Here is a 26,261-nt window from a genome sequence, read left to right on the forward strand (position 1 = left end):
TTTAACTCATCAAATACAAAATGGTGGTCTTTGAGGTTTGTCTTGTCCGGTATCATAACTAAAACGTGGAAGTTTGGGCTCTTGAGGTACACTGGTCGTGTCCCTATCACTAAACTAGGAGGCCTGGATTCAAGTCCCATCTGCTAAAGAGGTGTATAAAAATGACTCTGAACAGGTTAATTCGAAACTAAAATAAAATGTGCAAGCTGAATGAAGAGTGAGAAGATCATTCCATAAAGACATCCCTGCACTGCTTTGTATCATCGTGCTATCATTCTAAGTTGCTGACAAGCTCAGTCACAAACTGCCCAACTTCATTGTATCAGAGTTGTCTAGTCAGGTCAGAAACCTACATCATGTCATGGGGGTGCAGGAGATGCCAATGGAGTACTGCTCCCTTCTTCAAACCTTTTCTCTGCCCTTTCCCTTTTCTGTATTCCTCCTCCACTGTTTGGCCGTGGCATTTGCAATTTCTGGCCTGACATCTAGGTGGCAGTCTTGTTCCTGGCCTCAGTGTGTTCAGGTGGCATCAGTCAAAATAGGGAACTGTGGATGGATCGTTCCTTATTTCGAGCCTGAAGTTATTCTTCTCCCCAGAATTATTATGCTCGGGCACCTCAGCACCATCTAGGACACCATCACCTTTAATGTTTACTCCCTCCTCCACTGACGCTCAGTAGCAGCCATGTGTAGACGCACTGCAGAAATTCTCCAAAGATCCTTACACAGCACTTTCTAAACCCATGACCTCTACCCCTTCGAAGGACAAAAGTGTCAAGCACATACGAACACTACCACTTGCAAAGTCCTGGCCAAGTGTCTCACCATCCAGACTTACAACTAAGTCACTGTTCCTCCACCGACTTGATGAAGGATATGGAACTTGCTACCACTGAAGGTGATTCAGGACAATGGTCTGGATGGAATTAAGAGGAAACAGGTAGCCATTTGAGGGAAGGTGAATAGAAGGTTATGGTGAGAGAGTGTTGAGGTAGGATGGGCGAAACATTGGGTACAGAGATATGGGCTGGTCGTGCCGAATGGCCTGTTTCTGTTCCGTATATTCCGTGAGGTTCTACATAACTGGCCCTTAGGTGAGCTCCTTTCCTATCAGACTGTATCACAGAAACATGAAAAATAGAGCAGGAGTAAGCCATTCGGCCCTTCAAGCCTGCTCTGCAATTCCATATAATCAGGGCGATCATCCATTTCAATCCCCTGTTCCCGTTTTCTCCCCATACTCTCTGATCTCTTCACAACTAGATCAAACTCTTTCTCGAAAATATTTATTGCTCTCGCCTCAATTGCTTACTGTGGCAGAAAATTCCAAAGACTCCCCAGACTCTGGATGAAGACGTTTCTCCTCATCTCAGTCCTAAATGGCCTACCTGTATCTTTAGACTGTGAACCCGGTTCAGAACATCCCAGTCATTGGGAACATCCTTCCTGTGTTTACCCTATCTACTCCTGTTCGAATTTTGGAGGTTTCAATGAAATCCCCATCTCATTCCTCTCAACCCCAGGGGATATAGTGGTAACTGAGCCAATCTCTCTTCATACTGTCATCCCAGGTATCGGTCTGGGAAATAATAGGTTTGCAGCGAAAAGGTGACATTCCCACCCTTGCTCCATAGGTAAGGAAGACTTTCCTTTCAACAAGAGCATTCACAACTTTCGAATGTTCCAATCCTGGCTTTCTAGCCAACTCATTGCTTTTCAAACATGTGTCACTGGTGTAACGTAGGGACTGCAGCAGCCAGTTTGTACACAGCTTGCTCCCACATACAGCAATAAATAATAACAAACCAGACAACTGGCTTTTCACTTTGTGACATGGACTGAGGGGTAAACACTGACCCCAGGACGCTGGGGAGAACTCCATTGGCTCTGCTTCAACATGGTACCATGGGGTCATCTGCACCACTGACAGTGCAGCACCTGAGTGTGGGCTTTTCTATTCATGCTGATTATCCTTAGACTCAGACACTAAGATACTACTGACTGAGTTACTCCTGAACATTGCACGGTTAAAGTAAATGATTTGTCGTACCTTTTGGAGGACAAAAATTCATCTCTAATGTTAGCAATAACTAGCATAGCTGGGCTAGAATACACATAGAGAGCTAATAATTATGAACGAGGAAAACACTGCAGTTACTTTAACAACTGCAAGTAGCACCAATCAAACAGAAAAATAAAGCCACCATTATACGAAAGCAGTGTTCTTACTTTAGAGGTGGATGCTGAGTCCCAGCTCGTCTTGGCTGACTAATATGATTGCTTCTTTCAGGCTGAAAACGAACTGCGTTCTGTAACACAATCAGCAGAATCACCTGATGAGAACAAGAAGGCAATTACTCTGAAGAAACCTCCAACAGGCGGGAGACCAGGGATTTCACTGAAGGTGAAAATTAAGTTAATTTTTGCCAAACAACACTGTCCTTTCAGTGTCCAAATAGCTGCCCTAACAAAGACCGGGAGATTTATCGACACTGATGATCTTCTAAAAGCAACAACTTGTACTTATACAGTGACTTTAACATTATTTACAACACACCTTCACCAGATCTGTCATAAAGTAGGCGAGCTTTCAATTCCACGTTTGCTTGAGTGAGCATTGTACAAGTTGCCGTGAAGGGACATATGGAGATACATGGGGAGCTAGCCAAATGCTTCATCAAGGTGGTACATTTCGAGGGCTTTAAGGATAGAGAAGGATAAATATTGGTCCTGGGATACCAGAGAGTTAGCTCATCCTCCACAATCTTCAATCCCCTTCTCCCACATGAACTCCAGCAAAACATTGGATTTAAATCCATAGTATAGAACCAAGCAGGAGATAATAATTACTGGACCATGGTACCATACCAACCTCAGAAGGGATCTTGTCCTGCTCAAAGACTGTGTCAACCAGTGTTATACAATGACTGATTATTCTCACTAATGTCTTCAGTTATGACTCTACATATAACACAGCAGTTATATCATGTGTTAAAGCTGGGGCCTACTGGTAAAGCCACTGGGCGAGTACAGCATTGGGTTTTGATTAGCTCAGTTGGCTGGATCGGTGTTTTACAGCATGCATTCAATTCCTGCACTGACTACGTTTAACACGAAGGACCCTCAACTTCTCACGTTGCTTGAGATGTGGTGACCCTCAGGTTAAACTCTCCATCAATCCTCTCTCTCTCTCTCTCTCTCTCCAATCAGAGAGAAGCCCAAAGGTCCAGTAGGATTATGACTTTTAATAGAGCAGAGCAAATGGCTGTGGAGATGTAGGATTGAAGCCCTGCACTGATACCTGTGGAATGTTAATTTAATCAACTGAAAAATGCAGAACTGCTCATTTGCCTCAGCAAAGACCATAAAACTATCACTATCACTGTCACCCTCTGTCCACTACTGTGCTTTAGGGAAGGAAATTGGCCCACAGTGTGACTCCAGACCCACTGCTAATGGTTGACTCTTCAATGCCCACTGAAATAGCCCTGGCCATTTTCTCAATTTAAGGACAATTTGAGATGAGCAGCAAATGCCAGTGACGCAGAATAAATCTATCCTTTCGGGGGGAAAAAAACACCACAGTTACAGCTTGCCAAACTATCAAGATGCATTAGCTTAAAGAGAAAGAAAACCTTGCAGCCTCATGATTGACACTTCATTTGTAAAATAAAATTGAACTGCTCCTTCGCTTGCCACGGGCACGCTTGGAAGCTGAAGCCTGATTTTGTTCCTGACAGGGAGCATGTTGCTTTTCACCTCAAGTCTGTACCAAGCAGCAAGCTACGGTATGTCACTGAGACCCTGAGTCTTTCCACACTAATTCCCCCTGAAGCTTCACTTATTACACTGTCCTCATTTGGTCCACAACTCAATTTTCATGTGTGGGCTTGATGTTGAAATTGAGCAGTTTTTATGCATTGCAAGTGCATCGAGTTCAAATTAGATCTGCCCTTTAATTTCAGTGACTGGAATTAAATAAGTGATTAGACTGTCACAGTGTCCCTCATGTCTTTGTTCACATTCTCTCATTATTACCGAACAGAAGAGTGTTGGCAGTATATTGTCTCTTCAGCAGCTGTGCACCTTCCAGTGGGAAGTTTCCTTGTACTAACAGGGTAGGGGAAAACATTCCAAGATGCTTCACTGGAGCAGTTGTCAGAAAAACCCAGCATGGACAGGAGCTGGTCAGAATTAATAGGAGCTGGTCAGTGGGCTGATTTTCCAGGAGCATCTTAAAGCAGAAAGTATGGAAATTGCAGAGTTTATAGATCGAAGGGATGAAGGCACCACTGCACCAATGGGGTGAGGGGAATGTGGGATGGAAAAGAGACCAAAGTTGTGGGACTCAGATTTTATAGAATCCCTAGAGTGTGGAAGCAAGCCATTCAGCCCATCAAGTCCACATCAGCCTTTCAAAGGGCATCCCGCCCTTTACCCCCAACCTTTTATTTCCCATAGCTAATCAACCAAGCCTACCCACTCCTGGACACTATGGGCACTTTAGCATGGCCAATCCACCTAACCTGCACATCTTTGGACTGTGTGAGGAAACTGGAGGACCTGGAGGAAACCCACGCAGACACGGGGAGAATGTGCAAAGACAGTCACCTGAGGGTGGAATCGAACCCGCATCCTGGCGCTGTGAGGCAGCAGTGTGAACCACTGAGCCCCCACGTTCTTGGAAGATTGCATTGCTGAAGGAGGTTACAGAGATTCAGATGCACATGATGCATCTGGAGTTAAGGCAAAATCATTCTGATTCACATCATTGTGCTTTATGTTGGTAGGAAGACCTTGGGGAAACACAATAAGATAAAGCGGACATAACTCTAAATGGACCTGGATTATGCGTATAAGCATTAGTAATTAAAAGCAGCAGGGCAAATTGAAAGCGTTGTTATTAAAGTGTAAGGTAACCTGGGTGTTATAACAGAGGCACAGAGTATAAGAGCAGGGAGATCACATCGACCTTGTATAAGAAACGAGCTCAGCTCAATGGGAACACTGTGAATAACTTTGGGCACCTCGTTTTAGGAAGGATGTGAAGGCATCAGAGAGAATGGAGTAAAGATTAATGAAGATGGTCCCAGGGATGAGCACCTTCAGTTATGAGAAAGATTGAAGAAGTTAGGATTATTTCCCTCAGAGGAGGGAAGGCTAATAGGAGAAAGAGGTTTTCAATATTTCAAAGGGTCTGGGCTGGAATAGGATAGAATAACCTTTCCTGTCACATGTACAGGTCGTTCTGCTGTAACGTGCATTTCATCAGCACAAAGTGGCTGGAACGCGAATGATGAATTGCGGACGCTGTTTGGATAACGCGAGCTTTCTACTGAATGGGTAAAGCAATTTTCTATTAGCAATCTTTTACAATATGATTTTCTATAGCTGTTTTTCATAGCGCGAGGTTGCAGAGGAGTGCAGCTGTTGCATTATAGCAGAATGACCTGTACTCAATGAGTGTAGTGAAAACTTTATACATCACCAATTATAGTGCTGACTTAGATACAAAAGTACCTAAGCACAGCATCTTTAGATAGGGGACACATTACAGAAATAAATGTTACGAAAAAAAACATGGTCCACACACACACACCAGTGACATGCCAGGACAGGGAGGGTCACTGTGCCAGGTCGGGAGGTCACCCCACCACACCAGGTCAGTTGTGGAAACTGTTCCCAGGTGTTAAAGAGATTGAGAACCAGAGGGCACAAATGTGAAGTAATTAATAAAACAAGCAAAAACGATGTGAGGAAAAATCTACTTTGCGCCGTAAGTAGTCAGGATCCAGAATGCCCTGCCTGAGATTGTTGTGAAGGAAGGTTCAGTTGAGGTTTTCAGAGGGAATTGGATTGTTATCTGAAATAGGAAAAAGTGCAGGCTATCAGGAATGACACAAAGTGAATTATTCCCTCGGAGATCTGACACAGAGAAGATGGACTGACTGACCTCCATCAGCACTGCAACATCGCCGTGATTCTGTGGAGCAAAGGTTCAAGAAACTCTGTGGCTTGGCATACCCCATACCCAATGTTAATTTAAATGTGACATCATAACAAAGAGATCTGCACGCATCCAGCAACAATGCTGTCACCAAGTAGGGAGTATTCTCATAGGAAGTAAAATGCACTGATTAGCCATTACTTTTAACAATACTTTACAGACTGTGAAACAAAGATAGGGACATAAATGTTAGAAAGTGATAAACATAAAAACAACTTTTAGAAGTTTTCAAAAATTTATCTTTCTATCTGAAAGTAAAAATTTGACATGAAACATTCCTACTCAGAGCTACCCAACTGTGGAAGTTGAATTATTGAGTAGATTGAATGCAGAGATCAATATATTTCTATATATTAAAGACATTGTGGAATATATGAATAGTACAGGAAAATGGTTGTGAGCTAGATGAACGATGATATAGTTGAAAGGTGGCGTAAACCTGAGGGGCTCAATGACCTGCTCCTGCTCTTGCTTCCTACATTCTGAACCTCCTGTGATGCGGGCATTGCAGTTGCCATACGGTTCTGGAAATTTCCTTGAAATCTCGGTATTGTAGCTGGCTTTAGCAGATGGGATTGCTGGAGATGCTACTCAGTGCTGAGTGAGGAGTCGAGTTGGAGGGACAAGTCCTGCCAGAATGGCTCTGGGTGGGCTGTAGCATCCATGGGCTGAATGAATGAGGGTCCACAGAAGAGCCGCTGCTGGATGGAGTAATGCAGTTGTCAAAAGCTACTTGAGAATCAAAGCCTGTGGGGAAGTTGGTCACTGGACTGGAATTCCAAGCTAATGGTATGAGGAACATGGGTTCAAATCCCACCACCCCAGTTGGTAGAACTTAAAGTAAGTTAGTAAAAACTTATCATCGATTTTTTTGCAGAGACCCATTGGGTTCACTGATGCCCTTTAAGAAGAAAATTTGCCCAGTCTAGCCTACATGTGACTCCAGACCCACAGCAAGGTGGTCAACTCCCAACTGCCCTCTGAAATGACCCAGCAAGCCCCTCAGATGAGGGGGAAGTAAGAATGGCCAACAAATGTCATTGATGCCAACATCCCGTGAATGAGCAACTATGAAGATACCGCATCAACTCCACTTGGCAGGAGACAATGTAGTGAAGGTCTTTAAAACTGCACGTAGCGCCATGCACATAGGAGTCATGGTGACTCCTCAGAATTCTGTGAGATTTATCTTAGTTGTAAAGTTTAATTTAGGATGTCTCTTGAAGATAATTTGTTTGCTCATTAATGTTTGAAAGACATTGGCTTTTGTTTGATTGTTCCAGCGAAATGTCTAATCTAATCCGTCACCTTCCTTCCCCAGAGTGACTGGGGAAATTCAGTTTTGTCATGTCATTGGGCTGTACAGGGATCCTAAAAAAGGTCATATCATGTTATTGACAGGAACAGGGTGGTGAAGGTGTGCCCCATGCTGACAGATCTGCTGCTTAATGTAAACGTGGGCTGTACTTCAGCTGATATCACCACTTCCAGTCATGAATATGCCAGTAGCAAAACAACTCACAGGTAAACAGTGACAGGCTGTAATCAAGCAGAGTGGGATGCCATTCAAATTTTACAAAGGTTACTCTTAATTGCATGATTGCTGGATAATGTACTCAGTATTTCCAACTCGCCCGCATGGTATCTGTAACTGGCAACAGGCAAGTGGCGATCTCTCTGGTAATGACAAACATTTCTTCTGTCTGTTTTTTCTCTCCCCCTCTAATACAGTTTCCAGGAAAGTAGATTATTACAGGCAAAATTTTCATGCACTCAATGCTTTGATCTACCTTTACAATTAAATACGTTCGTAGACCAGTCCTTAGATGGGAAGGGGAGGTATGATTGCTGTGAAGTTGAGAGCTGAGATATTGTTCCAATAGACAGTACCGACTTTGATGTAGAAACGTCTAAAAGGGTCCAAATGCAGAGTTCATACTGCAAAGTGCCTTAAGTATTGCCCACAGGCTCTATCGGCAAAGTGCCGTCGGATCTCAAAGGAGTAAAACCTAAATATCCAGATCCTCCTGAAAATCTCTGTAACAATGTCTATATCGTTGGAACCTGTACCAAGCAGTGAGCTGAGATAGTCACACAGTGAGCTGGGATAGTTACACAGTGAGCTGGGATAGTCACACAGTGAGCTGGGATAGTTACACAGTGAGCTGAGATAGTCACACAGTGAGCTGGGATAGTTACACAGTGATCTGGGATAGTCACAGCGTGAGCTGAGATAGTCACACAGTGAGCGGGGATGGTCCAATGGTACAGTGAGCTGGGATGGTCACATTGTGAGTGAGCGGGGATGGTCACATGGTGCAGTGAGCTGGGATGGTCACATGGAGCAGTGAGCTGGGATGGCCACATGGTGCAGTGAGCTGGGATGGCCACATGGTGCAGTGAGCTGGGATAGTCACGTGGTGCAGTGAGCTGGGATAGTCACATGGTGAGTGAACGGGGATGGTCACATGGTGCAGTGAGCTGAGATGGTCACATGGTGAGCTGAGATGGTCACATGGTGAGCTGGGATGGCCACATGGTGAATGAGCTGGGATGGTCCAATGGTGCAGAGAGCTGGGATGGTCACACGATGAGTAAGCAGGGATGGTCCAATGGTGCAGTGAGCTGGGATGGCCACATGGTGCAGTGAGCTGGAATGGCCACATGGTGCAGTGAGCTGGGATGGTCAAATGGTGCATGAACTGGAATGGCCACATGGTGCAGTGAACTGGGATGGTCACATGATGAGGTGGGATGGTCATATGGTGAATGAGCTGGGATGGTCACATGGTGCAGTGAGCTGGGATGGTCACATGGTGAGTGAGCGGGGATGGTCCATTGGTGCAGTGAGCTGGGATGGTCACATGGTGCAGTGAGCTGGGATGGTCACATCATGCAGTGAGCTGGGATGGTCACATGGTGCAGTGAGCTGGAATGGTCACATGGTACAGTCATCTGGGATGGTCACATGGTGCGGTGAGCTGGGATGGTCACATGGTGCAGTGAACTGGGATGGTCACATGATGAGGTGGAATTGTCACATGGTGGGTAAGTTGGGATTGTCACATGGTGCAGTGAGTTGGGATGGTCACATGATGAGTGAGCTGAGATGGTCACATGGTGCAGTGAGTTGGGATAGCCACAAGGTGAGTGAGCTAGAATGGCCACATTGTGCAGTGAGCTGTGATGGTCACATGTTGCAATGAGTTGGGATGGTCACATGGTGCAGTCAGCTGGGGTGGTCACATGATATGTAAGATGGGTTGGTCACATGGTGCAGTCAGCTGGGATGTTCACACTGTGCAGTGAGCTGGGATAGTTATGTTGTGAGTGAGTTGGAATGATCACATTGTGCAATGAGCTTGGATAGTCATGTGGTGAGTTGGGATGGTCACATGGTGTAGTGAGATGGGATGGTCACATGGGTGAGTTGGGATGGTCACATTGTGCAGTGAGATGGGATAGTCACTTGGTGCAGTGAGTTGGGATGGTCACATGGTGCAGTGAGTTGGGATGGTCACATGGTGCAGTGAGCTGGGATGGTCAAATGATGAGGTGAGATGGTCACATTGTGCAGTGAACTGGGATGATCATATGATGAGGTGGGATGGTCACATGGTGGGTGAGTTGGGGTGGTCACATGGTGCAGTGAGCTGGGATAGTCACATGGTGCAGTGAGCTGGGTTGGTCACATCATGCAGTGAGCTGGAATAGTCACATGGTAGGTGAGCTGGGGTGGTCACATGGTGCAGTGAGCTGGGATGGTCACATCATGCAGTGAGGAGACAGGGAGAATAGAGGTAGGGCTAGAGTGAGACAGAGAGTGGGCGAGGAATACAGAGAGAGAGTGTGTGCGAGCAGGAGGAAATGGGAAGTTGCGTGTGGAGGCTGAAGAGATTGGGGAGACACTGAATGAATACTTTTCATCAGTATTCACTCAGGAACAGGACATTGTTGCCGATGTGAATATTGAGTCACAATTAATTAGAATGGACGGCTTTGAGGTATGTAAGGAAGAGGTGTTAGAAATTCTGGAAAGGGTGAAAATAGATAAGTCCCCTGGGCCTGATAGCATTTATCCTAGGATTCTCTGGGAAGCAAGGGAGGAGATTGCAGAGCGATTGGCCTTGATTTTTGTGTCCTCGTTGTCTACAGGAATAGTGCCAGAAGACTGGAGGATAGCAAATGTGGTTCCCTTGTTCAAGAAGGGAAGTTGGGATAACCCTAGTAACTATAGGCCGGTGAGTCTCACTTCTGTTGTGGGCAAAGTCTTAGAGAGAATTGTAAGGGATAGGATTTATGAATATCTGGATAGGAATAATGTGATCAAGGATAGTCAGCATGGTTTTGTGAAGGGCAGGTCGTGCCTCACAAACCTTATTGAATTCTTTGAGAAGGTGACTAAGGAGGTAGACGAGGGTAAAGTGGTAGATGTGGTGTATATAGATTTTAGTAAGGCGTTTGATAAGGTTCCCCATGGTAGGCTACTGCAAAAAATACGGAGGTATGGCATTGAGGGTGAGTTGGAGGTTTGGATTAGGAATTGGCTGGCTAGAAGAAGACAGAGGGTAGTAGTTGATGGTAAAGGTTCATCTTGGAGTGCAGTTACTAGCGGTGTTCCGCAAGGATCTGTTTTGGGACCATTGCTGTTTGTGATTTTTATAAATGACTTGGAGGAGGGGCTAAAAGGTTGGGTGAGCAAGTTTGCGGATGATACGAAAGTCGGTGGAGTTGTTGACAGTGAGGAAGGATGTGTCAGGTTACAGCAGGATATAGATAAGTTGCAGAGCTGGGCAGAAAGGTGGCAAATGGAGTTCAATGTAGCTAAGTGTGAGGTGATTCACTTTGGTAAGAGTAACAAAAAGATGGGGTACTGGGTTAATGGTTGGATACTTGATAGTGTGGATGAGCAGGGGGATCTTGGTGTCCATGTACACAGATCTCTGAAAGTTGCCACCCAGGTAAATAGTGCAGTAATGAAGGCATATGGCATACTGGCTTTTATTGGTAGAGGAATTGAGTTCCAGAGCCCTGAGGTCATGTTGCAGTTGTATAAGACTCTGGTGCGGCCGCATCTGGAGTATTGTGTGCAGTGTTGGTCGCCATACTATAGGAAGGATGTGGAGGCACTGGAACGGGTGCAGAGGAGGTTTACCAGGATGTTGCCTGGTATGGTAGGAAGATCGTATGAGGAAAGGCTGAGGCACTTGGGGCTGTTTTCATTGGAGAAAAGAAGGTTTAGGGGTGACTTGATAGAAGTGTACAAGATGATTAGGGGTTTAGATAGGGTTGACCATGAGAACCTTTTTCCACGTATGGAGTCAGCTATTACGAGGGGGCATAGCTTTAAATTAAGCGGTGGTAGGTATAGGACAGATGTTAGGGGTAGATTCTTTACTCAGCGAGTCGTGAGTTCATGGAATGCCCTGCCAGTAGCAGTGGTAGACTCTTCCTCTTTATGGGCATTTAAATGGGCATTGGATAGGCATATGGAGGATAGTGAGCTAGTGTAGGTTAGGTGGGCTTGGATCGGCGCAACATCGAGGGCCGAAGGGCCTGTACTGCGCTGTATTTTTCTATGTTCTATGAATTGGGACGGTCACATGGTGCAGTGAGCTGGGAAGGTCACCTGGTGCAATGAGCTGGGGTGGTCACATGGTGCAGTGAGCTGGGGTGGTCACATGGTGCAGTGAGCTGGGGTGGTCACATGGCAGGTGAGCTGGGATGGCCACATGGTGCAGTGAGTTGGGGTGGTCACATGGTGCAGTGAGCTGGGATGGTCACATGGTAAAGTGAGCTCGAATGGCCATAATTACACCATTTAAAAGGCATCTGGACGAGTATATGATTGGAAGGGTTTATAGGGACATGGGCCAAATGCTGGCAAATGGGACTAGACTAATTTAGGACATCTAGTTGGACCGAAGGGTCTGTGCTGTACATCTCTATGACTCTATGACATATTCCTGTTACTTGCCACGTGCATGGCCAAGAATTTGGCAAATCCGAGGCGGGCATGTGGAGGGATCCTCAGTCTTACCTTCCAGGGTCGAAAGTCCTGCCTCCATACTTAAAGGGAACCCAGCAAGACATCCGTTCTCAGCAACTCAGCAACACCACTCAACATCTCTGAATGGCTGCCTAAAGCAAAACATCATGCCCCCCCGCTCCCCACCCCTTTCATCTTTCCTTAGATGGATTTGCCCCCTTGGCCAGACAGAGAGTCACACTTGGCCAATCTCCTTGACCAGTTCACGGCCCCCACTATCCCTTAGACATCCTCCATGTCCACTGGTACTCTTGACTTTTATTCCTACCTTCCCTGTATACACTGGATATTAATAACCCAAGGCATTTCTAACAATGTGATTTTAACAATGCTATTTTATTAAACCAAAGTACACGATAAAATTCTGTAAAAACTTTACCCGAACAGTGGGGGTACAATCACAAGTGAACCTGGCTTATATGGACGTGACCACGGATCAGATGTTGGTGATTGGCCCATACGGTCTCAACATGCAGATGGCCTTCTGCATGAACTAACCAGGCTCTGAGGCAGGCTTTCTTATACCTTTTCTCTATACAGACAAGGCTGAATGTTCACGCCTTGACATCGTCCATTCTCCAGCACATGATCAGTCTGACCACTAGCGAACGTCGCAAATCCATCATGCACCTTGGCTACTTTAATTGCTCAGGAGAAAGCGAGGACTGCAGATCCTGGAGAGTCAGAGTCGAAAAACGTCGCACTGGAAAAGCACAGCAGATCAGGCAGCATCCAAGGAACGGGAGAGTCGATGTTTCGGGCATAAGGAATCCCGATGAAGAGCTTACGCCCAAAACGCCGACTCTCCTGCTCCTCGGATGCTGCCTGACCTGCCGTGTTTTTCCAGCACCACACTTTTCGACTTAGTTTGATTGCTCATCAAGGCTTGCCTGTTTGTCCTTGGAAAGAGGTTTATCTCTCGGTTTTAATGGATTTTGATTTCAGCTTTGCCTTGCTCAGCTCTCTCCACCTTTATGCCAGCCCATATGCGATTTACACAAGCGCTCTCTGTTGAGCTGATAAATAGTCCACATTATCACGTCTCATGCACTTTGTCTGCTTCAGAACAAGACTCCAGTCTTTCAGAGTGACTTTGACAGCTCAGTCCATTACTATGGAGTTACAGCACTTAATTAAACAGATACACTTGCCTTCAGGAACACATTAAAACCAGTGACTTTTCAAATCATTGGGTCACTGACTAGCTAATACTTTTTCAATAAGGTAAACTTTATGTTTTTTTTTTGTTCATTTCATTTTGGCTAACTCAGCACATTTTAGGCTGATATCTACATCACCCATTCTCAAACCCTGGTCTGGCACTGACAAACATCCCCATCTTGGACAAAACAGTGGCTACCCAATCTAAAGTCCAGCAAATTCAACACCTCCCCTGCCTTGGCTGGTGATTAGGGGGTGCGGAAAGTGCTCTTTCGCAGAGAACTTAATTGGAAAGGGGAACTCAATTCTGGCAAACTAGCCTTTTAATGAGCATTTCATAAGATGCCAATGCCTGTATAAGGGCTTCCTGAAACCTTTACCGCTCTGAGAACTTAACTGTCACCCCATCGTCAGGATTCTGAACTTTGGCCTTCCCCTGCTCACCTCTCTTCCAACTCCCAGGAGGTTCTACACATTAACTCTGTTTCTCACATCCGCAGCTGCTGCCTGACCAGCTGATTATTTCCAGCATTGACAGTATACTGCCTGTACCCATTGCATTCTGAGTTTGCTGAGAGAGAGGGGTTTGAAGAGATGACAAGTCACAGAGTTAAGAAGCCTTAAGACCAGAAGAACTAGGAACAGGAGTAGGCCATTCGGCCCCTTAAGCCTGCTCTGCCATTTGATTGGCCCATGAGATTATCTCGGTTCTTGAGGAATGCTGTGTTCTATCTCACAGTCAGTATGTCAGCACACACACTGTGCTAATTTATCTTTAAGGGACAATTTAAAGGGACAACAAGTGGTCTCAGAGTATAAAAGTTTCAGGTTACTTGAAGCCTGACACATTACTAGCAACATGCTCCACTGCTGTAACTGAAAACCCTAATACTAACCCAGACACAGGTGTGCCTGTGAATGTAATATTTGTAATTAATGTGTGTTGAACCCTTCAATACCATGTTACCCATGCCTAGTTTCTTATGCTTTGAGGGGTGACAATCATTGCTACTTCGGACAAAATACATTTCTAAAATTGCCCCAATTAAAAATCAGAAGCTACAGCCTATTTCTGAGCTGAGAGATAGTGCTATAAACTGTAGGTAGCTGAAAGCTGGAACACTCTGTGTCAAACACTTTCCACATGGTTACAGTACAGGTCGATCTGTTACAACGCGCATTGCATAAATGCGAATTTGCTGTAATGGATTGATGAATTGGGTACACAGCTTCCAAAGCACAAACTTTTAAAACACATGTTGGCTGTAATGTGATTACATCACCAACACTTTAAGCTGCTTTGAAAGCACAATTTTTCTATAACGCGGGGTTGCATAAGAACGCAGTCATCATATTATAGAAGAACTACCTGTATTCTAAGAGCATCTGTAATGTCTGTGTTAGTCAGGGATCAGCAGATATAAAAGGACAGCAGACAGTGAAACAGCAGTTTTAATTCACATTGACACAAAGTCAGGGGCATTTGACTTAAAGGTACACTTCAATATTATTATCATGGATTGCAGAAATGTAACTATGAACTGGGCATCCAGTGACTCCTTTACTGAATTACACCCATGTATGAACCTGGCAGGTCTGGCAGCATTTGTGGAGGGCGAAACAGAGCTAATGTGGAAATCATGTTGGACCCAAAACATTAACACTGTTTTTCTCTCCACAGACCTGCTAGGTTTCTCAGACATTTTCTGTGTTTGTTGCATGTGCACTCTAGTTAAAGTTGAGGCACAACTTAGAACAAGAAAGCATTCCAACTGCATGAACTTTTTGTCTATCCCAGCGGCAATCTTGACTGATTAATCTTGACTGGATATGTTGATTTCAGTTGCTGCTTTAACATTTGGTCCATTCTTGCCTCATTGAGTTTCTGTGCACTTGCCTGGCAGAGTCTGTTAGCTTTCATAATCACACCATACTCAAGGTAGACTGAAGTGCCGTCGAGTAAAATAAATTGGGCACAATCCCAATGTATTGTGATAGTTAGAGAATTTACAACCAGCGACAAATGGACATAAAAGTTAATCACAATTTTTTTACAGCTACTCAACTTTTACAATCAGAAATGGATGATGAAACTTGCTCTGAATAGATCTGAAAACTCATCTAAGGGTCACTAATGCAAAATAAAATGTTAGCATCGATCCCGTCGGTTCCTAGTCATCTCCACCAACATCAGAATGAAGAGAAAATCAATGGGAAAGAACTAATGTAGCAGCAGCAAGAGAGACAACTGCTGTTGTTAAGTCATTAAGATAGCAGCAGTATTCCTACGCAGAGTTAAGTCAGTGTTTCTGCACCTGGATAATATCATTAGAGATACCGGATGAACATTTAACACTTTTGTATTTCCCTCGTTCTTATTTATTTGTTTTGTGATATTTGGGCATTGCTGGTTGGCCAGCATTTATTGCCTGTCCCTAGTTGCCCTCTTGAGAAGGTGGAGGTGAGCTGCCTTCTTGAATTGCTGCAGTCCATGTGCTGTGGGTTGACCCACAATGTCCTTAGGGAGGGAATTCCAGGATTTAGACCCAGCAATAGTAAAGTAACGGTGATATATTTCTAAGTCAGGACAGGGAGTGGCTTGGAGGGGAACATGAAAGGGTTGGCGTTCCCATATATCTGCTGATGGAAATGTGTTGCTGGAGAAGCACAGCAGGTCAGGCTGCATCTAGGGAACAGGAGAATCGACGTTTCGGGCATTAGCCCTTCTTCATTCCTGAAGAAGGGCTAATGCCCGAAACGTCGATTCTCCTGTTCCCTAGATGATGCCTGACCTGCTGCGCTTCTCCAGCAACACATTTCCATCTCTGATCTCCAGCATCTGCAGACCTCATTTTCTCTCCATATATCTGCTGCACTTGTCCTTGTAGGTGGAAGTTTTCGTGGGCTTAGAAGATGCTGTCTGAGGATCTTTGGTTTTTCGCTGCCTTAATAAAAACCACAGACCGTACATTTGAACTATTTCATTGTGGTGGTGATGATCTGTCTGAAGGCAGCTCCTCTGTCCACTTCTCCATGCCTTGCTCCACATACAAAGCTGCTCCCATTTTCAGTCTCAATGTGCACTATGTGCAAGCAAAGAACAATGCCACGTTTGGCTTGTACCTAAAGGAAGTTCATGTCCTCTCCCTTGAAACAATCTCCGTCTGTAGGCTCCTCAGTCATGCTCACTAGACAATCGCTGGTTCCCATCCTCGGAGCCCTGAGCATGTCTGCCCTTTTCCTGGGCTTGAAGTCACTCTCAAAAGGACAAACCCCTCCTCCCATGACCTCAGGCTCCATAAACCCTGTTTACTGGGGCATGGAGGGATATGGTACACGCCCATGGAACATTCCAAGCCGAATCCCTGCTGGCAGTTCCTCTGGAAAGGCAAGTCTAAAGGCAAACTCTTTCCTGCTGGTAAGAGGCCGTTTGAGAGGAGCAGAGCACAGAAAACAATTTCACATCGCACAAGAACATTACAAACCTGACCTCTCAGAGGAAGAACAGCCTTCACATCAATTCTCAAATGTTTAGACTCAGACATCAAAATGCAAGATTTACACATGACTTTGGTTACACAGCCTTTGCTCATAACCGAAGGTTGGGCCAAGGATTCCCATTGAATTGGCTCACACTTCCAGATGATGCTGTGCAGTGTTTCATTTTCTTACTTTACTCTACTTCACTTCCGTGGAGACCGAGTTGGGTCGTGCGGACGAGATCAGTGAGGAGGAGAGCAAGCCACCACAGAGAGAGTGAACCCAACATGTGGGAAATTGAGACACCACAGAGAAAGCAAATGCAACAAGTGGGAGATCAAGACATCACAGGTAGAGCGAACCCAACGTGTGGGAGATCGAGTCATCATGGGGAGAGTGAATGCAACATGGCGGTGAAAGAAATCTCCCAGCCTTTGTGGTGGTGTTGAGAGAAGGCAGCCCCAGGGTCTCTTGCCATCTGTGGAAGCAGCAGTGCGTATGGGGAGATCAAACACATGGAGAGAATTTGGGTCATGAAGCCAGCAGGTGGTGATGTCATCGTGGCTTGGTCAGGTCTGGAACGTTGGCAGCGGGTGGGGGCTCGGATTGGGACTTTGACAGTTGAAGATCGAGCCTGTTGTGGGAAGAGCGAGCCTTACACAGCGTGAGAAAGGTCTCTGGTATCTGCGCTGATGATGGGAGCAGGCGGCCTGAGGTTTCCCAGAGAGCAGGTCATTGCAGAGGAGATCGAGCCCTTGTAGGGAGTGTGAGCTCAGCATGGCTCAGCAGTTCAAAAAGACTGCTGAACTTTTAATATACATTATTTTTATTTTTCTATTTAACACTAAGAAGGACTGAAGTGTTTAATGTTTCGCTTTAAGTTCTTTTATTTTTCTACTTTGTACTAAGAACTGAAATGTTTAGCTGTTAACTTCTTTCTTTATTTCTCTATTTTGTTCGTAAGAACCTTTGTACCTAAGATGGTGCTGGGAATGATGACAATGTGTACACTTTTCACTGTACACATATACTTCTGTACATGTGACAATAAATTCTAATTCTATTTTCTCCCCCCAGGGTCACTGAGCCAGGACTCTCTCCTACTATGACCAGTTGGAGAAAGTGAGGTCTGCAGATGCTGGAGATCAGAGCTGAAAATGTGTTGCTGGAACAGCGCAGCAGGTCAGGCAGCATCCAGGGAACAGGAGAATCGACTTATGCTTATGCCCGAAACGTCGATTCTCCTGTTCCCTGGATGCTGCCTGACCTGCTGCGCTGTTCCAGCAACACATTTTCAGCTACTATGACCAGCTTCCAATCAGATGATTCATCATGATAAACTTGACCACATTACAAACAAGTCTCTCACAACCAACAAGTCATGGTATGGGATTTGAACCCAGAACCTGTCGCCTAGAGAGGAGCACACTACCCACTGCACCATAAGACCTGTTACAACTAAAGTACCATGTGTGGTTTTCTGTATCTTATTATAGGAAGGATGTTAAAGTGATAGAATGTCTAGAGTTTATCACCAGAATTATACAAAGGATGGGAAATTCATATCGAGAGATTTGATATGATAACTGATTTTATGATGAATGCTTTCATTAACACGTGCATTTTGCAGTGGTAAATACAGTAAATTACAGTGAAAATCTTACACTGTCACTATGATCTAGCACTGTTTTGAATAGTTTGAGAATAATTTTAAAAAAGATTTAGCTTAAAGAGAGTCCATAACCATTCCAGCACCATTTCACTGCTGCCAGCGCCGGACCCAAACACAGTTGAAACCACTGCTCCTCGGGTGCTATTTTTTGCCCCGGGCCTACCTCTCCAACATAACAGCCAATACCAGATCCCGCTCTGGGCTCACCAGTCACCACCAAGTTCCAGACCCTGACGAATTCCCCCTCTCCTCCTGCCTTCCTCCATCCCCACCAATATCGCCACAACCCAGCTCTTCCCAGAAGTTAAGTTGAAGCACAAACTAAATAGAAGAAAAAAAGTGAGAAAAGAAGAAAGGAGGAACAAAGGAAAGTGGACTGAGTGGACGGGTACCGGGCTGAGGAGCCTGGCCACAGCCTGTTCAACTGCCGCCATCTTGATATGGTGGTCAAGGTCAATCATTTGACACATTAAGGCTACTCGCACTAATCAGAAAAAGGCAAAGAGAATTGCTGGTGGTTTCCCCAAATCATTTTTAGTGAGTGAAGAGGGAAACATTATTTCCCTGGAGAGAGATTCAGTGATGATCGTAGAGATTAAAACGAGGTCAGCCAGGTGGACCTCCTGGAATATGAGTTCCCTGGTTGGGGCTGTTAACCTGGTCCAATCAGGGAGCCCTGGCTGACAGATATAAACAGAAGTGTCCTGGCCAAACTGGCCATAAACAGGTCCAGGCAGCAGGCCATGGAGGGGGTCGTGAGGGCCGACTGCCTGCCCCTCTTCCGCGGTTACGTTAGGGCCCGGGTGTCCTTGGAGAAGGAGCACGCGGTGTCCACCAACACCCTGGAGTTGTTCAGGGAGAGGTGGGCGCCGCAGGGAGTGGAGTGCATCATTTCTCCCTCCAATTCTATTTTGATTTAGTCCCTACCCTCCCCCTCACTGTTTTGATCACACAGCATTGCCCTTTGATGTGAAGGGCAGTGTTTGTCACTGGCCACCCGGATGTTTTTCTATCTTCCTGGTGGTGGAAATTGAATAAAGATTGGTGCACTTTGTGTCTTCCACTGTGTCTCACACCTGCACACACACACCATGGGTGCTGGGGGAAAAAATAAGCACTACCGCACTTAGGTGGTAGTGTGGGGGTTAAAAGAACAAAAAAGAAGAAAAAAAAACAAAAAGAGAAAAAAAAATAAACAGAAGTGTCCTGGCCAAACTGGCCATAAACAGGTCCAGGCAGCAGGCCATGGAGGGGGTCGTTAGGGCCAACTGCCTGCCCCTCTTCCGCGGTTACGTTAGGGCCCGGGTGTCCTTGGAGAAGGAGCACGCGGTGTCCACCAACACCCTGGAGTTGTTCAGGGAGAGGTGGGCGCCGCAGGGAGTGGAGTGCATCATTTCTCCCTCCAACTCTATTTTGATTTAGTCCCTACCCTCCCCTTCACTGTTTTGATCACACAGCACTGCCCTCTGATGTGAAGGGCAGTGTTTGTCACTGGCCACCCGGGTGTTTTCCTATCTTCCTGGTGGTGGAATTTGAATAAAGATTGGTGCACTTTGTGTCTTTCACTGTGTCTCACACCTGCACACACACACACCATGGGTGCTGGGGATAAAATAAGCACTACCGCACTTAGGTGGTAGTGCGGGGGTTTAAAAAAAATAGAAAAAAAGAGAAAAAAAGAAAAAAAAAATAGAAACAAAAAAAAATAAACAGAAGTGTCCTGGCCAAACTGGCCATAAACAGGTCCAGGCAGCAGGCCATGGAGGGGGTTGTGAGGGCCGACTGCCTGCCCCTCTTCCGCGGTTACGTTAGAGCCCGGGTGTCCTTGGAGAAGGAGCACGTGGTGTCGACCAACACCCTGGAGTTGTTCAGGGAGAGGTGGGCGCCGCAGGGAGTGGAGTGCATTATTTCCCCCCCCCCAACTCTATTTTGATTTAGTCCCTACCCTCCCCTTCACTGTTTTGATCACACAGCACTGCCCTTTGATGTGAAGGGTCACTGCTTGTCACTGGCCACCCGGGTATTTTCCTATCTTCCTGGTGGTGGAAATTGAATAAAAGATTCGTGCACTTTGTGTCTCTCACTGCGTTTCACACCTGCACACACGCACCATGAAAAAGAAAAAAAAATAAACAGAAGTGTCCTAGCCAAACTGGCCATAAACAGGTCGAGGCAGCGGGCCGTGGAGGGGGTCATTAGGGCCGACTGCCTGCCCCTCTTCCGCGGTTACGTTAGGGCCTGGGTGTCCTTGGAGAAGGAGCACGCGGTGTCGACCAACACCCTGGAGCTGTTCAGGGAGAGGTGGGCGCCGCAGGGAGTGGAGTGCATTATTTCCCCCTCCAATTCTATTTTGATTTAATCCCTACCATCCCCTTCACTGTTTGGTCACACAGCACTGCCCTTTGATGTGAAGGGCACTGCTTGTCACTGGCCACTCGGGTGTTTTCCTATCTTCCTGGTGGTGGAAATTTGAATAAAGATTCATGCACCTTGTGTCTCTCACTGTGTCTCACACCTGCACACACACAACATGGGTGCTGGGGAAAAATAAGCACTTGTGCAGTTAGGCAGTAGTGTGGGGTTAATACAAAAAAATGAAAAAGAAAATAAATAAACAGAAGTGTCTACTGGGGAAAAATAAGCACTACCACCTAACAGTGATTGTGTGGGTGGGAAACAAAATAAAAAAAGGAAAAATAAACAGAAGTGTCAGAGGTTCTGTTCGCTCTGAGAGCTGGCTCTGAGGGAGCTGGGTCAGTGTCAAGGACTCTCCACATGTAAGTACAGGGTGATGGGATACCAGCCTTTTGGTTCAATGATGAATAAAGGAAAGCAGCTCAGAGAGTTTACTTTAAATCGAAAGCTGAGATAGAGGTGATTGCAATCCTTAAGAACAAGATGAATAACAATATGAAGCTCAGGAGGATACAAAGATATGAAGAGAGGGAAGGCATTGAGATTAATTTGGGATTTCGGTAGCAATGTGCTGGATCAGATCCTATAGGCCAGTTATTCTTTATTATTTCAGGATGGAACAGTAAGGGGTTCAAAAACTGAAGTCCACCCACCTCTGGAGTTTCCATCAATACTTCCCAGGGGATTCACAAAATAATACTTCGTAAACCTGAGACCATCCAGGACATAATAGTCCCCTTGACCAACTAACACCTTCAATATGCATTCCTTTCACCACAGCGTGGACCACCGAAAAGACACGCTGCAAGGCTTGTTTGACAGCACTGCCCAACCCATGTCTTCTAACCCTCAAAGGACAAGGGCAGCAGATACATGGGAACACCACTCCTGCTGGTTCTCTTCCATGCTCCACACCATCCCGACTTAGGACGATATCGTCACTCTTCAGTGTTGCTGAGTTAAAAATGGATTTCCCTTCTTAAAAAAACTCGGAGGGTACAAAGTGATTTGAGATGGCAGCTAACCGCCACTTTCTTAAGAGCAATAAGGACAGGCAGCACTGAAATGCTCACGTTAAAAAAAAAGCTTTAAAAAACTTCAGCACTAATGTAACATGTGGGGCAGTGGTAATGTCCCTACCCCAGGAACTGGAGGCCTAGGATCAACGCTCAACAGACGTGTGTAAGAAGATATCTGAACATGTTAATTAGAAAAATATGCTTAAATGAAAAAATCATGTTACACTTTATCTCTTGCACATTTCAACAAAAATCCTATCACAGTGTCACTTTGTAGTAACAATAGCAATGCTGTGACCTTACATCACATTAATTTTCTGACACGTTAACACTGGGAGATTATCACATAAAATGCTGTGGTATTAGTTCTTGCATCTCATTGCCTTGATTATCTGTTGATGCCTTTTGATTGCACATGAATACACCATGGTTACCAAAGACTTTTAAAATGGAAATAACAAGCTTATTGCTCATGATACAAAGGCAGCAGAATGAAAAACAAGACTGAGATGAAGTTTCTGTGATCCTTCCAGGCCCCACAATGTCCCTGTCATCAAGCATTCCTTCAAAAAGGAGTGGATGCAATATAATGAACTTTAACCAACTCTGAAAGGGTTTCTGAGGTTTGTATTTAATTAAACAACCCAGATAACTTGGGTTAATGTTAATGTTAATCGAGTTAATGGCTGCGATAGAGTTCTGCTTCTTCAGGATTGATAGCAGCGAGGAAGAAGTGGTATATATGCTGAACAAGAAGAAAGATTAAAATGGATATCCTGTCAGAGTGAGGGGAAGGACTCTTCAAGGCAGACTTACCTGGAAGACATGATGTAAAGGGGCCGGTGTTGGACTGGGGTGGACAAAGTTAAGTTTACTTTTACCTGTAAGAGATGTAGTGGTGAGTTAAACACTAAAAAATAACAAAGAACTGTGATGCAGATGTAAATCGTAGAACAGAATCCCTTGAGCATGGAAACAGGCCATTCAGCCCATCAACTCCACACTGACCCCCGGAGGAGCAACCCACCTCATTACCCTATGCCTGTAACCCTGTACTTCCCATGGTCCTCAGGTTATGATCCCCTCGTCTGTTTGGTAGCAAAAAAAAGTTCAGGATGCAAAGTTTCAGCTGGCCAATGTAAATGAGCAGCAGAATTTCCTCTTGTCGACACTGGTTCAATAATTGCACCCTTTCCCCTAAGACAAAAAAAAATACATTCAGAACCTTATGAGCAATTTCCCAGGGCCAAGCTACCTAACATGCACATCATCAGACTGAGGGAGGAAACCCATACAGATGTGGGGAGAATGTGCAAACTCCACACAATCACCCAAGGGTGGAATTGAACCCTTGGGTGAGACAGCAGTTAACCACTGAGCCAGCGTGCTTATCATCCACAAATAGCCTCTGAATGTACAAGGTACTATCACAACTCTACAGTTATGTGTTCGCAATTTTGAGAAAAACAGTTTTGAATGTTACCGATTCTATTTACAAAACAGAGAATTATAGATTTCAGCCTGGGTCTCTACATCAGCGATGATTGAAAACAATCTTTCATTTAATTATGTTTCGCTGTGGTCCCTTGGAGGGGATAACAATCTTGTATTAATGACTCATTGCGAGAATGTAAATTGGACAGCGACCAGAACAAAAGTGAAGAACTACAGGTGGGAGAATGAGCGCGTTTGAAGTGTCAGGGTCTTAATTGGAACATGGCTTAGCTTTTCTACATAAGTCACGGGGGAACAGCATACATCTTACCTTGACAACTAAAACCATACAAAAGGCAAGCATGCTGCTGACAGAGATTCCACCTTGATTGACTGATTGATTGTCACGTGTACCAAAGTACAGTGAGAAACTTTGTTTATGAGCAGTACAGGCAGATCCTAGTAAGCAAGGATGTACAGATCAGAGAGACTTAGACAGAGGCATACAGGTTACATGTGCACTAGGGGAGATCAGCATTAGTAAGATCAGCATTATTTGAAATTAGAAAGTCCATTCATCAGTCTAATAACAGCAGGGAAGAAGCTGTTTCTGCCCCTGTTGGTGCGTGTTGGCAATATTCTGTATCTTCTGCCTGACAGAAGAGGGTGTAGAAGATCATTACCGGGGTGGGAGGGGTCTTGATGTTGGCAGCCTGTCCGCGGCAGCGAGCTGCGTAAATGGAGGCCGTGGATGGGAGGTTGGCTTCCGTGATGGTCTGGGCTGTGCACATCACTTTCTGTAGACTATTACAGTCCTGAGCAGAGCAGTTGCCGTACCAGGCCATTATGCACCCAGACAGTATCCTTTCTATGGTGCGTCTGTAGAGGTTGGTGAGGATCCTTATGGACATGCTGAATTTCCTGAGCCAGCTGAGGAAGGAGAGGTGTTGTTGTGCCTTCCTGACTGTCGTGTCTACATGGGAAGGCCAGGACAGATTGTCAGTTATCGTCACTCTGAGGAACTTGATGCTGTCCACCCTCTCAACCTCAGCTCCGTTGATGTAAATGGGGCTGTGTTCTCTTCCTTTCTTTCTGAAGTCAATGACCAGTTTTGCCGACATTGAGAGAGAGGTTGTTCTCATTGCACCACATCATCACAAGTCCTCTGCCTCCCTTCTGTACTTTGACTCGTCGTTGCTAGAGCTACTTAGAAGAAAGCTCTCTCGAGAGACAGGGGGAGATACTTTGAAGAAGCCATTGTACAGAAACTGGGCAACTACAATCGCCACATCTGCCAAACCAGAAGCCAGCAATCCTTCATAGGAGCAGATTATTGCAGATGCTGGAATCTGAACTGAAAACAAAAATTGCTGGAGATCACAGCGGGTCAGGCAACATCCATGGAGAGACAGCAAGCTCATGTTTTGAGTCTGGGTGACTCTAATGAAGAATTATCTCGATTCAAAACATGAGCTTGCTCTCTCTTCATGGATGCTGCCTGACCTGTTATGATTGCCAGCAATCCTTATTCACTCTCTCTCTCAAAATCAATTGTACTGCTGAGTCTGTCTGCACAAGAAAGAAAACAACTATTCAACTACAGAAATCACTGCAGATGCTGGGCTCTCTTCCCAGTCTCCGATCACTTCGAAAAGAGAGATCTTCAGGTAAGCAATGGGTCTGCAATGTTAAAGAACAGAATTCACAGTCTACTCTATCTAGAACAGTTCTGAGGAAGGGTCACTGGACCTGAAACGTTAACTCTGATTTCTCGCCACAGACAATGCCAGACCTGCTGAGCTTTTCCAGCAATTTCTGTTTTTGTTTTTGATTTACAGCATTCGAAGTTCTTTTGGCTTTTAGTTTGTTGACTTTATCTTTGTCATCTATCCATAGCTACCTTTAATCTTTATCTATATGTTAACTAACAGTTTTACTAAATAGCATTCAGATACCACTGTGTGATAAATTAACCTATGATCTTGTTAAAGTCAAAGCTTTTTTGCTATTTTTATTTTAAAATTGGAACAGCAAAAGCAAGCTGAAGTGGACTACAATGTATAAATATATCATTTCACATTTCATTGGCCACCCAGTGGACTTGCGTGGTGGTCATAACAATATCAATGGCCTTGGTGTGTTGTTGTTGTTACTCGGCGGTAGTATTTTCACTTTTTCACTAAGTCTATGGGTTTGGTTTCCATTCCAGGAAGAATTGCAACAGCATGAGCCAAAGGCATTTTCAAAAAGTGGGGTGGGAATAGGTTAGTGTCTGCCATCCCCCATGGCCCCGTCATGCGGCCTGTCTTTCCTGTTGGAATTTTTAAGTGTGTCAGAGATGTTTGTGTATCAATCCTATGAGCTAATTATTAATCAGACTACGCAGAGTTCTTACCTCATTATTCGGGATTGCGAGTTCAGAGTAAGAGGGGAAAGGTTTAGGGGAGATATGCTTGGAAGGTTTTTCACGTGGAGAATGGTGGGTGCTGGAATGCGTTGCCAGTGGAGGTGATAGAAGGGGGAACGATAACATTATTTAAGATGTATCTAGGCAGATACATGAATGGGCAGGGAGCAGAGGGATACAGATCCTTAGAAAATCGGCTGCAGATTTAAGGTGGAGGATCTGGATCGGCGCAGGTTTGGAGGGCCAAAGGGACTGTTCCTGTACTGTAATTTTCTTTGTTCTTTGTTCATTGAGATCTGCGCTTGTTCACTTGAAGTGGCCGAGCCCAAACAGATATGTCAAAAGGATTCATTTCAATAATAGATATTACTCTATTCCAATATACAGCACAGCTTCTTCAAGGTGTCAGTAAAACATGAAACATATCAAATTCTTGTGGCAAAGATAGAAGTTGCTGGAAAAGCTCCCGCAGGTCTGGCAGCACCTGTGGAGAGAAATCAGAGTTAAAGTTTTGGGAAGGCTCACTCAAAATGTTAACTCTGATTTCTGTCCACAGATGCTGCCAGACCTGCTGAGCTTTTCCAGCAATTTCTATTCAGATTTGCAGCATCCACAGT

The 26,261-nt window shown here is 45.1% G+C and overlaps 1 protein-coding gene across 3 annotated transcripts in view; it reads right to left on the reverse strand.

The window, feature by feature from the left end:
- LOC122553107 (uncharacterized) overlaps nucleotides 1-26,261 on the reverse strand; it is a 140,611-nt gene that overhangs the window by 57,553 nt on the left and 56,797 nt on the right. For 2 of the 3 annotated variants that reach the window (XM_087990982.1, XM_043696653.2), the window contains one exon: nucleotides 2,230-2,333. In XM_087990982.1, coding sequence (XP_087847108.1) covers nucleotides 2,230-2,333 — 104 coding nt within the window. The remainder of the gene's footprint in view (nucleotides 1-2,229; nucleotides 2,334-26,261) is intronic. The other variant, XM_043696654.2, reaches the window with a different exon arrangement.

Source organism: Chiloscyllium plagiosum, unplaced genomic scaffold (assembly GCF_037043375.1).
Source record: "Chiloscyllium plagiosum isolate Xiang-an unplaced genomic scaffold, Cpla_swu_hap1 HiC_scaffold_10, whole genome shotgun sequence".
Taxonomy (NCBI): Eukaryota; Metazoa; Chordata; class Chondrichthyes; order Orectolobiformes; family Hemiscylliidae; genus Chiloscyllium; species Chiloscyllium plagiosum.